Source organism: Rhinoraja longicauda, chromosome 37 (assembly GCF_053455715.1).
Source record: "Rhinoraja longicauda isolate Sanriku21f chromosome 37, sRhiLon1.1, whole genome shotgun sequence".
Classification (NCBI taxonomy): Eukaryota; Metazoa; Chordata; class Chondrichthyes; order Rajiformes; family Arhynchobatidae; genus Rhinoraja; species Rhinoraja longicauda.
Genome location: NC_135989.1, coordinates 9,010,811 through 9,023,470, shown reverse-complemented (window position 1 = coordinate 9,023,470; position 12,660 = coordinate 9,010,811). Strand labels below are relative to the sequence as shown.

Genomic DNA, 12,660 nt, shown 5'->3' with positions numbered 1-12,660 from the left:
TCACGTGGGCCGTCGTCAAGTAGTCACGTGGGCTTCACTGGCTACCGCGCTCTTTCCCCACAAGGTCGGAAAGTTCACTATTAGTGGCTTAGAGTCTTAAAGTTTTGTAATTTCCTCCCAGGGTCGAAAAATATCTTGAACTAAATACATTATAAATCATATTTCGCTTGGGCAGCTTACAGCCCAGTGGGGTATGTATGTAGATTTCTATAACCAAGTAACCTTTGCCTTCCCACTCTCCGAACCTCCCCCGCCATAGTTCTCCTACTAGTTTCACTGTCGTCCTGATTAGTTTTACTGATTGTATATGATACGATACGATAGAACTTTATTTATCCCAGGAGGGAAATTGATCTGTCAACAGTCATAAAGCACAAAGTACATGAAACATGAAATTAAAGTGACGAGTGGAAAGGATTATGGATGTGCAAAGATCCTCCCCTCCAAGACCACCTCTCATGAATTCAACTCAGCCCCTAGGACGAAGCCGGCCTTCCTGATGAGTTTGTTAATCCTACTGGTGTCCGCAGCCTTCGCCCTGCTGCCCCAGCACAAGGCAGCGAATAAGTTGACACTGGCTACCACCAATTGTTAAAATATCTGCAGCATCTTACTGCAGACGTTGAAGGAGTGGAGCCTTCTCAAAAAGTACAGCCGCCTCTGTCCCTTCTTGTACAGAGGCCTCAGCATTCCTGGACCAGTTCAGTTTACTGTCCAGGTACACTATAAGGTATTTGTACTCCCTGGTAAACTGCAGATTCATATCATTGATGGAGACAGGGGTCTTGTCGGTGTTGAGTTGCAGGTGATTTCAACTTCTCTCCCCTCACTGATGCAGCCCACAATTGCAGTCATCTGAAAACTTTTGCAGGTGGCAGGAGTCTGAGTTATATCTGAAGTCCGAGCTGTAGATGGTGAACAGGAAGGGAGAGAGGTTTGAGGTATAAAGGTAAAATAGTGCAAAATTATGAGTAAAGTCTGATTTTTTAAGGATTAAAAATCCATTCTTTTAATCCACATTTTGTGAGGTATGAATACAAACAACCTTTTTTTACAAATTTACAAAGCAATTGCTGCTTTATTGGAAATATTTTTCTTTTGTTTCTGAACGGCTGGATAAAAAGCATCATACAACTGCATCTTCTGCAGTTGAACCAAAAGATGCTTGTTATTGGTGATAGGGTGGACGAGAGTGTTCCAGATGGTGTTATCCATCTGGAGTGTTAAATAGGGAGGGCAAGGTAGGTTTGGTGGTAGCAACACAGTGTACATGTTGTAATCGTGGATGATGTGGACAAGGGGAATTTTATTGTAGTTCTCGTCAGATGGAGAAGCAAAGAGCAGGAATACAGGGAATGCAGACATTGTAAAGAGGTAAAACTGGAAATATATAATAGGACTGCTTAAAATCCCTGGAGATTAGATGTCTGAGAGAAGATCCTATTATGCAACTTAAACTTTAAGAGGGGCCAATAGGATAGATGTCAAGAGGCTGGAGGCACAAGAAACATCAGATGCTGGAGAAAAATACAAAATGCTGGAGGAACTCTGATATCAAGAGGCCACCTTCATCGCACTAGAGCTAAAAACTAATTTGAATTTTATTTCAATTTTATGAAACTTCTACCTCATTTTTTGCTGTGATTGCTTACAACCCAATAAATGATGAATTCTCCAAATCTAGGTCACTTCGACAAACACCTCACTCTCCCCCTTCCTCAATTAAAAGTTAATTCACTAGTTCCACAGTTCACAACTATGTATCTCCCTTGACTCACACCTATCTCTAGCCAACAGTCAGTCTATGAGGAACCTCCTTGCTTGGGGCATCTGTTGCTGGCCGTGATTTGTTCTATTTTTTCTTCACTTCCAATTTTTTGCCCCACTCCCTACCACAATCAGTCTGAAGAAGGGTCCTGATTCAAAACGTCACTTACCCATTTTCTCCAGAGATGCTGCCTGATCTGCTGAGTTGGTCCAGCATTTTGTTTCCATATTTAGTTTAAAACCAATATTTGTCTCATTTGAAGTTGAGAAAATTCTTCATGCAAAAAGTTAAATCTTTGGAATTTTCTTTCTAAATACTTACAAGGAGTTACAAGGATAAAATGGAAAAGTGGATCTGAGGCACAGAAGAGGGCAAGGCTAACCCAGCTTGCATTCTGTTCTTAAAGCCTTCCTCGTGTTTATACGCTGTAAGAATGTGCATGGTATAATGGCGCATCTTTGCGATAAGGATGCAACGTAAGTGAATGTTGTTTCAATTCACAGAGATTACAAAAAGTTGTGGACTCCACCCAGTCCATCATGGGTACTGGCAATCCCCACCATCAAAGGGATCTATAGGTGCTGCCTCAAAAGTGGAGAGCAGAATGAACTATAATAGAGCAAGGATGGTGCTACAGACTGAACCGTTCAATAAAGTGCAGTTTAATTATTGGGTGAACCTTTCAGTTACTCCAGCATTTTATGTCTATTTCCAGAGATGCTGCCAGACCCGCTGAGTTACTCCAGAGCTTTGTGTCTATCTCCAGAGATGCTAGACACAACGGGATAGGCAGCATCTCTGGAGAGAAGGAACGGGAAATGTTTCGGATGGAGACCTTTCTTTGGACTCGAGAGATGCTGCCTGACCCGCTGAGTCCATTTCCAGAGATGCTGCCTGACCCGCTGAGTCCATCTCCAGAGATGTGTAGGAAAGAAAACTGCAGGTACTGGTTTAAATCGAAGGTAGACACAAAATGCTGGAGTAACTCAGCATTTATTCACAAAATGCTGAAGTAACTAGGCAGTCAGGCAGCATCTCAGGAGAGAAGGAATGGGTGATGTTTTGGGTCGAGACCCTTCTTCAGACTGAACTCGGCAGGTCAGGCAGCATCTCTGGAGAGAAGGGATGGGTGACCCTTCTTCGGGTCGAGACCGTCCATCCCTTCTCTCCAAAGATGCTGGCACCCAATTTATTCACAAAATGCTGGAGTAACTCAGCAGGTCAGGCAGCATCTCGGGAGAGAAGGAATGGGTGACGTTTCGGGTCGAGACCCTTCTTCGGACTGGCATCCAACCCTTCTCTCCAGAGATGTTGTCTGACCCGCTGAGTTATACCAGCATTTTGTGTCGGAAGAAGGGTCTCGACCCGAAACGTCACCCATCCCTTCTCTCCAGAAATACTGCCTGACCCGCTGCGTTACTCCAACACTTTGTGTCCTTTCTTGATACAATGATACCATGATGCAGATTAGAAACTGTTACGCGAATGAACGACGGTTGAATCGGCCAATCAGAAACAAACGGCGGGGCACGTCGCCACAAAGGGCGGCCCAATGGGCGGCGGAGGGCGGTCCTTCCGCTGCCAGGCCAGACTCCGGGAGCGGGCGAGAGCCTTTTTGAATTTAACGAAATCAAAATGGATTCTTGGTACTCAGGTAAACCGTGGAGCGTTTTTGTTTAACTTTTCAAAAGATTCACGTTCTGCTTTTGAGCCTCACTTCTGTTTAAATTGCGCTACTATAAGATACTGTTGTTTGGCGGCCGTAGAGAGGAGGGATGATTAAATAATTGTCCTTAATTTCCGCCTCGGACGCGTCGCTTTAACGTGAGACCAACCTAACTTGGCGGCACCGGATGTCCCGCCCCTCTCGTCTCATTGGCCAGTGGGCTGCAGGTCGCCTGAATACAGACGTATCATTGGTCACTCCGCCTGGCAATCAAACCACTGCGTTTGGTTTACCGAAACTTGTGTCGTTTTTTTAAACGGATTTCTTAATGTAGAGCTTTAGAAATCCATTAATCATAAATGTTGGAATTTACTAAGTTTTCTAAGCATTACACATACTCCTCGAGCTAAATCGGTTGTTATCAGTCGTCATGTTGATGGTTTTGGTGATTGATTAATTCACAAATTGCTGCCTTTTTTCTCTCGGCTGTGTGTACGGTTTTCGGTGCCTTGTGTTGATGGCGGAGTCCCGCTGCCGGTTCCACGCACACATTGTGAGCGTTGGGAAGAGGGCATTTGTTTGAAACGGTTGAGGACGCCACAAAATGGCGGCAGCTGATCAGCGTGGATTGTTCGGGTCGCGCGCGCCCGTGCGCGCCGCCGACGATGGACGTGCGCGCGCGCGCGGACCCGACTCAATAGACAATAGGTGCAGGAGGAGGCCTTTCGTCCCTTCGAGCCAGCACCACCATTCAATGTGATCATGGCTGATCATTCTCAATCCGTACCCCGTTCCTGCCTTCTCCCCATACCCCCTGACTCCGCTATCCTTAAGAGCTCCAGCTCTCTCTTGAATTTATTCAGAGAATTGGCCTCCACTGCCTTCTGAGGCAGTGAATTCCACAGATTTACAACTCTGACTGAAAAGTTTTTTCCTCATCTCCGTTCTAAATGGCCTACCCCTTATTCTTAAACTGTGGCCCCTGGTTCTGGACTCCCCCAACATTGGGAACATGTTTCCTGCCTCTAACGTGTCCAACCCCTTAATAATCTTATATGTTTCGATAAGATCCCCCCTCATCCATCTAAATTCCAGTGTATACAAGCCAAGCCGCTCCAGTCTTTCAATATATGACGGTCCCGCCATTCTGGGAATTAACCTAGTAAACCTACGCTGCACACCCTCAATAGCAAGAATATCCTTCCTCAAATTTGGAGACCAAAACTGCACACTGTACTCCAGGTGTGGTCTCACTAGGGCCCCATACAACTGCAGAAGGACCTCTTTGCTCCTATACTCAACTCCTCTTGTTAAGAAGGCCAACATTCCGTTGGCTTTCTTCACTGCCTGCTGTACCTGCATGCTTCCTTTCAGTGACTGTTACACTAGGACATCCAGATCTCGTTGTATGTACCCTTTTCCTAACTTGACACCAGTCAGATAATAATCTGCCTTCATATTCTTACCACCAAAGTGGATAACCTCACACTTATCCACATTAAGCTACATCTGCCATGCATCTGCCCACTCACACAACCTGTCCAAGTCACCCTGCAACCTCGTAGCATCTTCCTCACAGCTCACACTACCACCCAGCTTTGTATCATCTGCAAATTTGCTAATGGTAATCCAACGCGAGCCCACTTGGTTGGGATTTCCCTACGGTTTACTTTACCGAGGTGCATAGTGAAAAGCTTTTGTGTAGGAAGGAACTACAGAGTGCGGGTTTAAACTGAAGATAGACACAAAATGCTGGAGTATCTCAGCGGGTCAGGCAGCATCTTCGGAGAAGAGGAATGGGTGACGTTTCGGGTCGAGACCGACCGAGTCTGAAGACGGGTCTTGATCCGAATCGTCACCCATTCTTTCTCTCCAGAGATGCTGCCTGTCCCGCTGAGTTACTCCTCGTGTGTGTGTCTATCTTCAGTGGAATGCCTTTGTTGAGTGCTAACCAGTCAGCGGAAAGGCAACACATGGTTACAATCGCGTAGCTCAGCGGTATAGTTGCAGCCTCGCAGCGCCAGTGACCCAGGTTCGATCCTGACGATGTAAATAGTTTGCACGTTCTCCCCGTGACCGCGTGGGTTTTCTCTGGGTGCTCCGGTTTCTTCCCACACTCCAAAGATTTGTAGGTTAATTGGCTTCGGTAAATTGCCCCGAGTGTGTGTAGAATAGTGTTAATGAGCGTGGGGATCGCTGGTCAGTGGGCTGAAGGGCCTGTTTCCACATTGCATCTCTAAACTAAACAATCAGGCCATTCACAGTATACAGATACGTGATATGGGAATAACGTTTAGCGCAAGATAAAGCCAGTAAGGTCCGATCAAAGGGTCTCCCAATGAGATGGATAGTTGTTCAGGGCTGCTCTCTAATTGTGGTAGGATTGTTCCGTTGTCTGATAACAGTGAGGAAGCGGAGAATGGATAGAACTGAGAGGAGATCATAGTTAAAGTAAGAAATGTTGCTGTCGGAGTAGAGATTTAAAAGTGTGGAGCGATTGTAATGTGTGATTGTAGATCCGTTTCTTTGACCAGCACACAAATAGTCGCCTGGGTTAGGCACCATCCATTCATGTTTGAATCCTCACTTGACTTTCTGAAGATTGTGACCTAAATGTAAATAGCAATGGGGGTGAAATTGGCATGTATTTTCACCATCTCTTGCTCACTGTTCCTCGGCCATTTAGCTATCCTTGAGCTCACCATCAGTGTGTGTGTATGATTGAAACATTTGTGAACTTAATGTATGGGCGTTAAATACAGGGCATTGTCCTCAAATGCTGATCCATAAACACTTTGTCCACTTGCTCCTCTCAATTTCCTGTTTAGTCAAGCGTTGGCCTCTACACATTGCCTGAGGAAACTTTCCTGAACATGTTTGACAAATTCTGCCCCATCTAAATCGTTTACATTGACATTCCCAGTAAAGTAATGTAATGACATTCTAAGTCTGAAGAAGGGTCTCGACCCGAAACATCACCCTTTCCTTCTCCCCAGAGGTGCTGCCTGTCCCACTGAGTTACTCCAGCATTTTGTATCTATTCCCAGTCAAAATTGGGAAATTTACAATCCCTTATTACAAAAACCGCATTAATCCTGTAACTGGCTGCAATCTCCTGGCATATTTGCTCTTCTAATTCCTGATGACTATTTGGGGACCTGCAGTACAGTCTCAACATCGCATTCTTATTTCTCAGTTCCACCCATATAGCTTTGCTGAATGACCTATCAGTAATGTCATGTTTGACCACGGCCATGACATCCCTCTTTATCAATAAAGCAACACCCACTCCTCTTTTACCCCCACCTCTATCTCTCCTGAACATGTAACATTAAGCTGCCAGTCCCATCTCTCTCTCTCTCTCAACCAGGTTTCTGTAATGGCTACAACATCCCAGTCGCACGTATCTATTCACGCCCTGAGTTAATCTGCCTTACCCGTCGGGCCTCTTGCATTAAAGTAGATACAAATTAAACCAACAGTCCTTCCATGCTCCCTGCCTTTCTCCTACCTGTTTCCTTCACAAAACATTATTGCATTATCCTCCATACTGTCTTCCAGCCTTTCACCTGCCTTAGTTCTGCATTTGATCCCATCCTCCTTCGAATCTAGGTTAAACCCAACCATGTAGCACTGGTGAACCTGGCTGCCAGGGTATTGCTTCCCCTGTAGTTAAGGTGCAACCCATCTCTCTTGTACAGGTTACCTCTGCCCCCGAAGGGGGTTCGAGACAGAAATCAAAGTCCATGCACCAACTCCTCAACAGCCCGTTCATCTCCCCTATATTTCTGATCCTACCCTCGCTAGCACGTGGCATGGGAACCCCCACCCCCTGGAGAATGGCATGCAGTTGCTCCAAGACATCTTAGATTCTGGCACCAGGGTGGCAGCACACCATCCTGGAGTCTCAACTGCTGCCATAGGATCTCCTGTCTACACCCCTAACTAAAGAGTCACACCACCGTGGCTCTACCTGATGTTACACTTCCCTGCTGATACTCGGAGCGAGGCGTATTTATTTCTAGTTGTAATCTGGAATGCATTGCCTCAGAAGGCGGTAACATCCCGTCTAGACCGCTCGTTCTGGCCGGTGACTTCAACTGCATCATCGATGCGGCTGGACGATCCGGCAGTGCCAACCACAGACTGGACGGCACCTCCAAACTCCTGGTGGAAACGGTCAAAGATGCAAAGCTGCGCGACGCCTTCAGTGACCCTGCAGGCGGAGTCCAGCCACGGTTCACCTGGTCAGGACCAAACGGTTCAGCCCAGTCCCGGATAGACTTCCTCTTCACATCGAGGGCCGTCACGGTCAGACACACCGACCTCGCCCCGGTGTTCTTCTCTGACCACTGCCTCCTTCAGGCCACCTGTCACCTACAGGAGGACCGGAAGGCGGGCAGAGGGACGTGGAAGCTAAACGTGGAGCTGTTGACCCCGGAGAACGTTAAGGAGCTAAAGAGGGACTACGCATGTTGGAGAACTGTGAGGCCCCTCTTTGACTCCCAGACACTCTGGTGGGAGGCAACAAAGGAGAACATCAAGAAGTTCTTCGTCTCCAAAGGTGTTCAGAGAGCAAGACAGGGTAAGAGGGAACTGTGTCAACTCCAGACAGATTTGCAGCAGCTACTCCTTCTGCAGAGGAGAGGGGTGGATGTGAGGGAGGAACTGAGAGAGTTGAAGGGCCGGCAAGCTCGGCTCTTTACCTCTGAATCCTCCAAGATCATCTTCCGGTCCAGGGTCCGCCATGTTGAGCAGGATGAGACGTGCTCACGTTACTTCTTCCATAAGGTTCACAGGGGGAGCTCTGTGATCAAAAGCCTTAGGGAGGAGGACGGCTCGGTAACATCCTCGCAGACAGACATGCTCAAGATCTGCAGATCCTTTTATAAGGATCTGTACGATGTAAAGACCACAGACAGCACCGCCTCCCAGAACTTCCTGTCCTCCATCACGGAAGTCTTGGACGACAGCAAGCGGGAGAGTCTGGACCAACCACTGACCCTGGAGGAGCTGACTGGCTCCATCCGTTCCTTTGACTCGAGTAAAACTCCCGGAGGCGATGGCTTACCGGCAGAGTTGTACTCGGCTCTGTGGGACTGGGTGGGCCCGGACCTGCTGGAAGTGTACAACGATATACTCCTAGCAGGCAGCATGTCAGACTCTATGAGGAAGGGCAACATCACCCTGATCTACAAGCAGAAGGGGGAGATGAATGACTTAAGGAATTGGAGACCCATCACATTGTTGAATGTAGACTACAAGATCCTGTCTAAGGCCATCGCCAACCGGGTCAAGTCTACTCTGGGACAGGTGATCCACCCGGACCAAACCTGTGCTGTACCTGGCAGGAAAATCTCAGACAGCCTGGTGCTGCTGAGAGATACCATTGCCTACGTGCAGGACAGACGGGTGGATGCCTGCCTGGTCAGCTTGGACCAGGAGAAGGCCTTCGACAGGATATCGCACACGTACATGAGGGACGTGCTCTCCAAAATGGGCTTTGGGGAGGGAATCAGGAAGTGGATACAACTGCTCTACTCTGATATCTGTAGTGCAGTCCAAATTAATGGGTGGGAATCAGACAGCTTCCCCGTCAGGTCTGGAGTCAGGCAGGGTTGCCCTCTTTCCCCTGTCTTGTTCGTCTGTTGCATTGAACCCTTTGCCGAATCCATCAGGAAGGATGCGAGCATAAGAGGAGTGACACTGCCAGGCAGTGGGGGCACTCAGGTCAAGGCCTCCCTGTACATGGACGATGTCGCCGTCTTCTGCTCGGATCCAGGGTCGGTCCGCAGACTGATCAGCGTCTGCGACCAGTTTGAGTTGGCCACGGGGGCCAGGGTAAACCGCAGGAAGAGCGAGGCCATGCTCTTTGGCAACTGGCCCGACCGATCTTCCATCCCCTTCACCATCAAGCCTGACTTCCTGAAGGTGCTGGGGATCTGGTTCGGGAAGGCTGGGGCATGTAACAAAAATTGGCTGGAGTGGATAGCCAAGGTGGGGAAGAAGATGGAGCTGTGGAAGCAGCGCTCCCTCTCCATCACGGGGAAAAACCTGGTCATCAGGTGTGAGGTGCTCTCGGGGCTGCTGTACTTGGCGCAAGTGTGGCCCGTCCCTCCCTCCTACGCCACGGGGATCACCCGGGCCGTCTTCCGTTTCATCTGGGGGTCGGCGATGGACCGGGTGCGACGAGCCACAATGCACAAGTCGGCAGACAACGGGGGTAAAGACGTGCCCAACGTCGCCCTCATTCTGATGGCCACTTTCGTGTGTGGCTGCATCAGGCGGAGCATAGAGCCAAGGCACGTGGGCACCAAATGCCACTACCTGCTGAGGTTCTACCTGTCCCCGGTGTTGCGAAGGATGGGCCTGGCGCAGATGCCACGCAATGTTCCAGTCAGCTGGACATTGCCGAACCATCTGTCGTTTGTGGACAGGTTCTTCCGGACCAACACCTTTGACCACAAGTCCATCGGGCAGTGGTCAGCACGGAACGTCCTGCAGGCACTGCAGGGAAATGACTCCATGGATCCTGTGGCGTGGTTCCCAGAACAGACTGCCCAGCTTGTCTGGCAAAATGCCTCATCGCCAGTACTCACCAACAAGCACCAAGACCTGGCTTGGCTGGGGGTGAGGGGAGCCCTCCCAGTCAGATCCTTCCTGCACCGCCGGAACCTCACTACCAGCGCACGCTGCCCTCGGGACGGCTGCTACGGGGAGGAAACGGTGGCCCACCTCTTCAAAGAGTGTGGATTTGCCAGGAGAGTCTGGAGAGGTCTGCAGGGGTCCCTGTCACGATTCATTCCGAGCAGCTCCGTCACAGAGGACTCTGTGCTCTACGGACTGTTCCCAGGGACGCATTCCGAGACTGACATCGAGTGCTGCTGGAAGGTCATCAACTCGGTGAAAGACGCTCTTTGGTCTGCCCGATCCTTGTTGACCTCCCAGCGGAGCGAGCTGTCCGTCAAGGAATGTTGCCGACTGGCCCACTGCAGACTGCAGGAGTACGTGCTGAGGGACGCTCTGAAGCTCGGTGCAGCCAACGCCAAGGCCCTGTGGGGGAGGACCACAGTCTAGGGCCCTTCCGCTGCTGGACATGGGGGGCAGGGTGTGGTGGAGAGAGACGCCCCTCCAAATAAGGGATATGTATGTAAATGTCTAAGTAAATGCCTGTATTGAATATGTAACCTCCGGAAATGTCGGATGGGTTTGTTTAAAAATGATGTTTTGTAAATGATATTTATTACTAGAATAAAGTATTTTTTGATAAAAAAAAAAAGGTAACATCATATCAAATGAAAATTTGGTAAACGTTTTAATCAAAAAAAATCAGTGCAGTGGGAGAATAGAATTAATTGCTACTCTAGAATTCTTTTCTAATGTGAATGTTGAACTTCCTAAACAAATGTTTTTTGATGTGTGAATTTTAGCTATTTACACATGTGTTTAGGTTCTAAGTGCACTACAAATTAATTAAGTTTGAGAGCATACCACATGTCTTTTCATACGTAGATTTTCTTTCAGTGGATGCTCAGTCATTGAATGAATGTATTCAAACTTGAGATCAGTATTTTGTACTCTTGTGGAATCTGAGTACATGATAGGATAGCAGAGCTGAGGCCGAGGGCTTGATGGTCTGACCTGTGCGCCTGTTTCATAATTCAAAGATCCTGTTAGCTGACTTGGGATGTAGCAGTAATTGAGAAGGAGTCAGTGTACAGTTAACAATTCAGCTAGGATGGAAATCAAGATCTGTATTGAATTAAAATTTTATCAACTTGCATGCATCATAAATTATCCATTACTCGCAAACCATAATATTGATTTGTTATTTAAATGTTCTTGGTTGTATTTTATTGCAGGTTATGGAACTGGTGATTCTTGGAACACTGGAGCCACCAATTCACAAGGTAAGATAAGCCTTGGTTATCTATATACTAAAACTCTTGTTTGTTTGTTTGCTGTTTGTTCCTGAACTACAGCCAAAACGGTACACGATAGCGTGACAATTTTAGACCCACCTTACTCACCGTCTTCCCTTTGGTGCTAATGGAAGAACTTTCATTGAAATTGATGTTATATTTTTAAAGTTATTTACATTTTAAAGTTTAAATCTATCTCCGAGGGAGGGGGGAAGGAGGGAGGATAAGGAGGGGTTGAGAGGGATGGAATGCGGGAGGGGGGGGAGGGGAGGGGGTGGGGGGGAGGGGAGGGGGTGGGGGCAAGGATGGGGAGGAGGAGAGGGGGGGGCGAGGAGAGGGAGAGGAGATGGTGCTGCACCAATGCCGGAGAGGTTTGGGCCCAATGGGTCCATTTGGTCTAGTAATCCCTAAAATGGGTGTCCCGTGTTACTGGTTAAAAAAAATGCTAGAGCTTTTGACTTCCAATTGACTCGTGCATTCATGTTATGCTGCAAATTTCTTGCTCATGCTACTGAGTGTTCACTATGCGAGTAACTGATCTGCATGTTAGATCTTTTGAGCACAGGAGTAGTTGAAATTTAGCTTAAACGACTGAAGCGAAGTGTGCATGTATGTATTAACGCACGTATTGGGAAGCAGACATTGTATACGTTGTTTGCGAGGATGTTACCGGGACTGGAGGGTTTCCTTTGGGTGCTCCGGTTTCCTCCCACATCCCAAAGGCACCTACATTTGTAGGTTAACATAGAAACATAGAAAATAGGTGCAGGAGTAGACCATTCGGCCCTTCGAGCCTGCACCGCCATTCAATATGATCATGGCTGATCATCCAGCTCAGTAACCTGTACCTGCCTTTTCTCCATACCCCCTGTTCCCTTTAGCCACAAGGACCACATCTAACTCCCTGTTAAATATAGCCAATGAACTGGCCTCAACTACCTTCTGTGGCAGAGAATTCCACAGATTCACCACTCTGTGTGAAGAAATGTTTTCTCATCTCAGTCCTAAAAGACTTCCCCCTTATCCTTAAGCTGTGACCCCTGGTTCTGGACTTCCCCAACATCGGGAACAATATTCCTGCATCTAGCCTCTCCAACCCCTTAAGGATTTTATATGTTTCTATAAGATCCCCCTCAGTCTTCTAAATTCCAGCGAGTATAAGCCTAGTCTATCCAGTCTTTCTTCATATGAAAGTCCTACCATCCCAGGGATCAATCTGGTGAACCTTCTCTGTACTCCCTCTAAGGCTAGAATGTCTTTCCTCAGATTAGGAGACCAAAACTGTACACAATACTCCAGGTGCG

The 12,660-nt window shown here is 47.9% G+C and overlaps 1 protein-coding gene across 1 annotated transcript in view; it reads left to right on the top strand.

The window, feature by feature from the left end:
• The first annotated feature begins 3,322 nt into the window (after positions 1–3,322).
• Positions 3,323–12,660, top strand: part of LOC144610635 (A-kinase anchor protein 8-like) — a 33,797-nt gene continuing 24,459 nt past the window's right edge. Inside the window, exons 1-2 of the mRNA XM_078429489.1 lie at positions 3,323–3,422; positions 11,297–11,344. Of these exons, the coding sequence (XP_078285615.1) occupies positions 3,404–3,422; positions 11,297–11,344 (67 nt within the window). The 5' untranslated portion in view covers positions 3,323–3,403. The remainder of the gene's footprint in view (positions 3,423–11,296; positions 11,345–12,660) is intronic.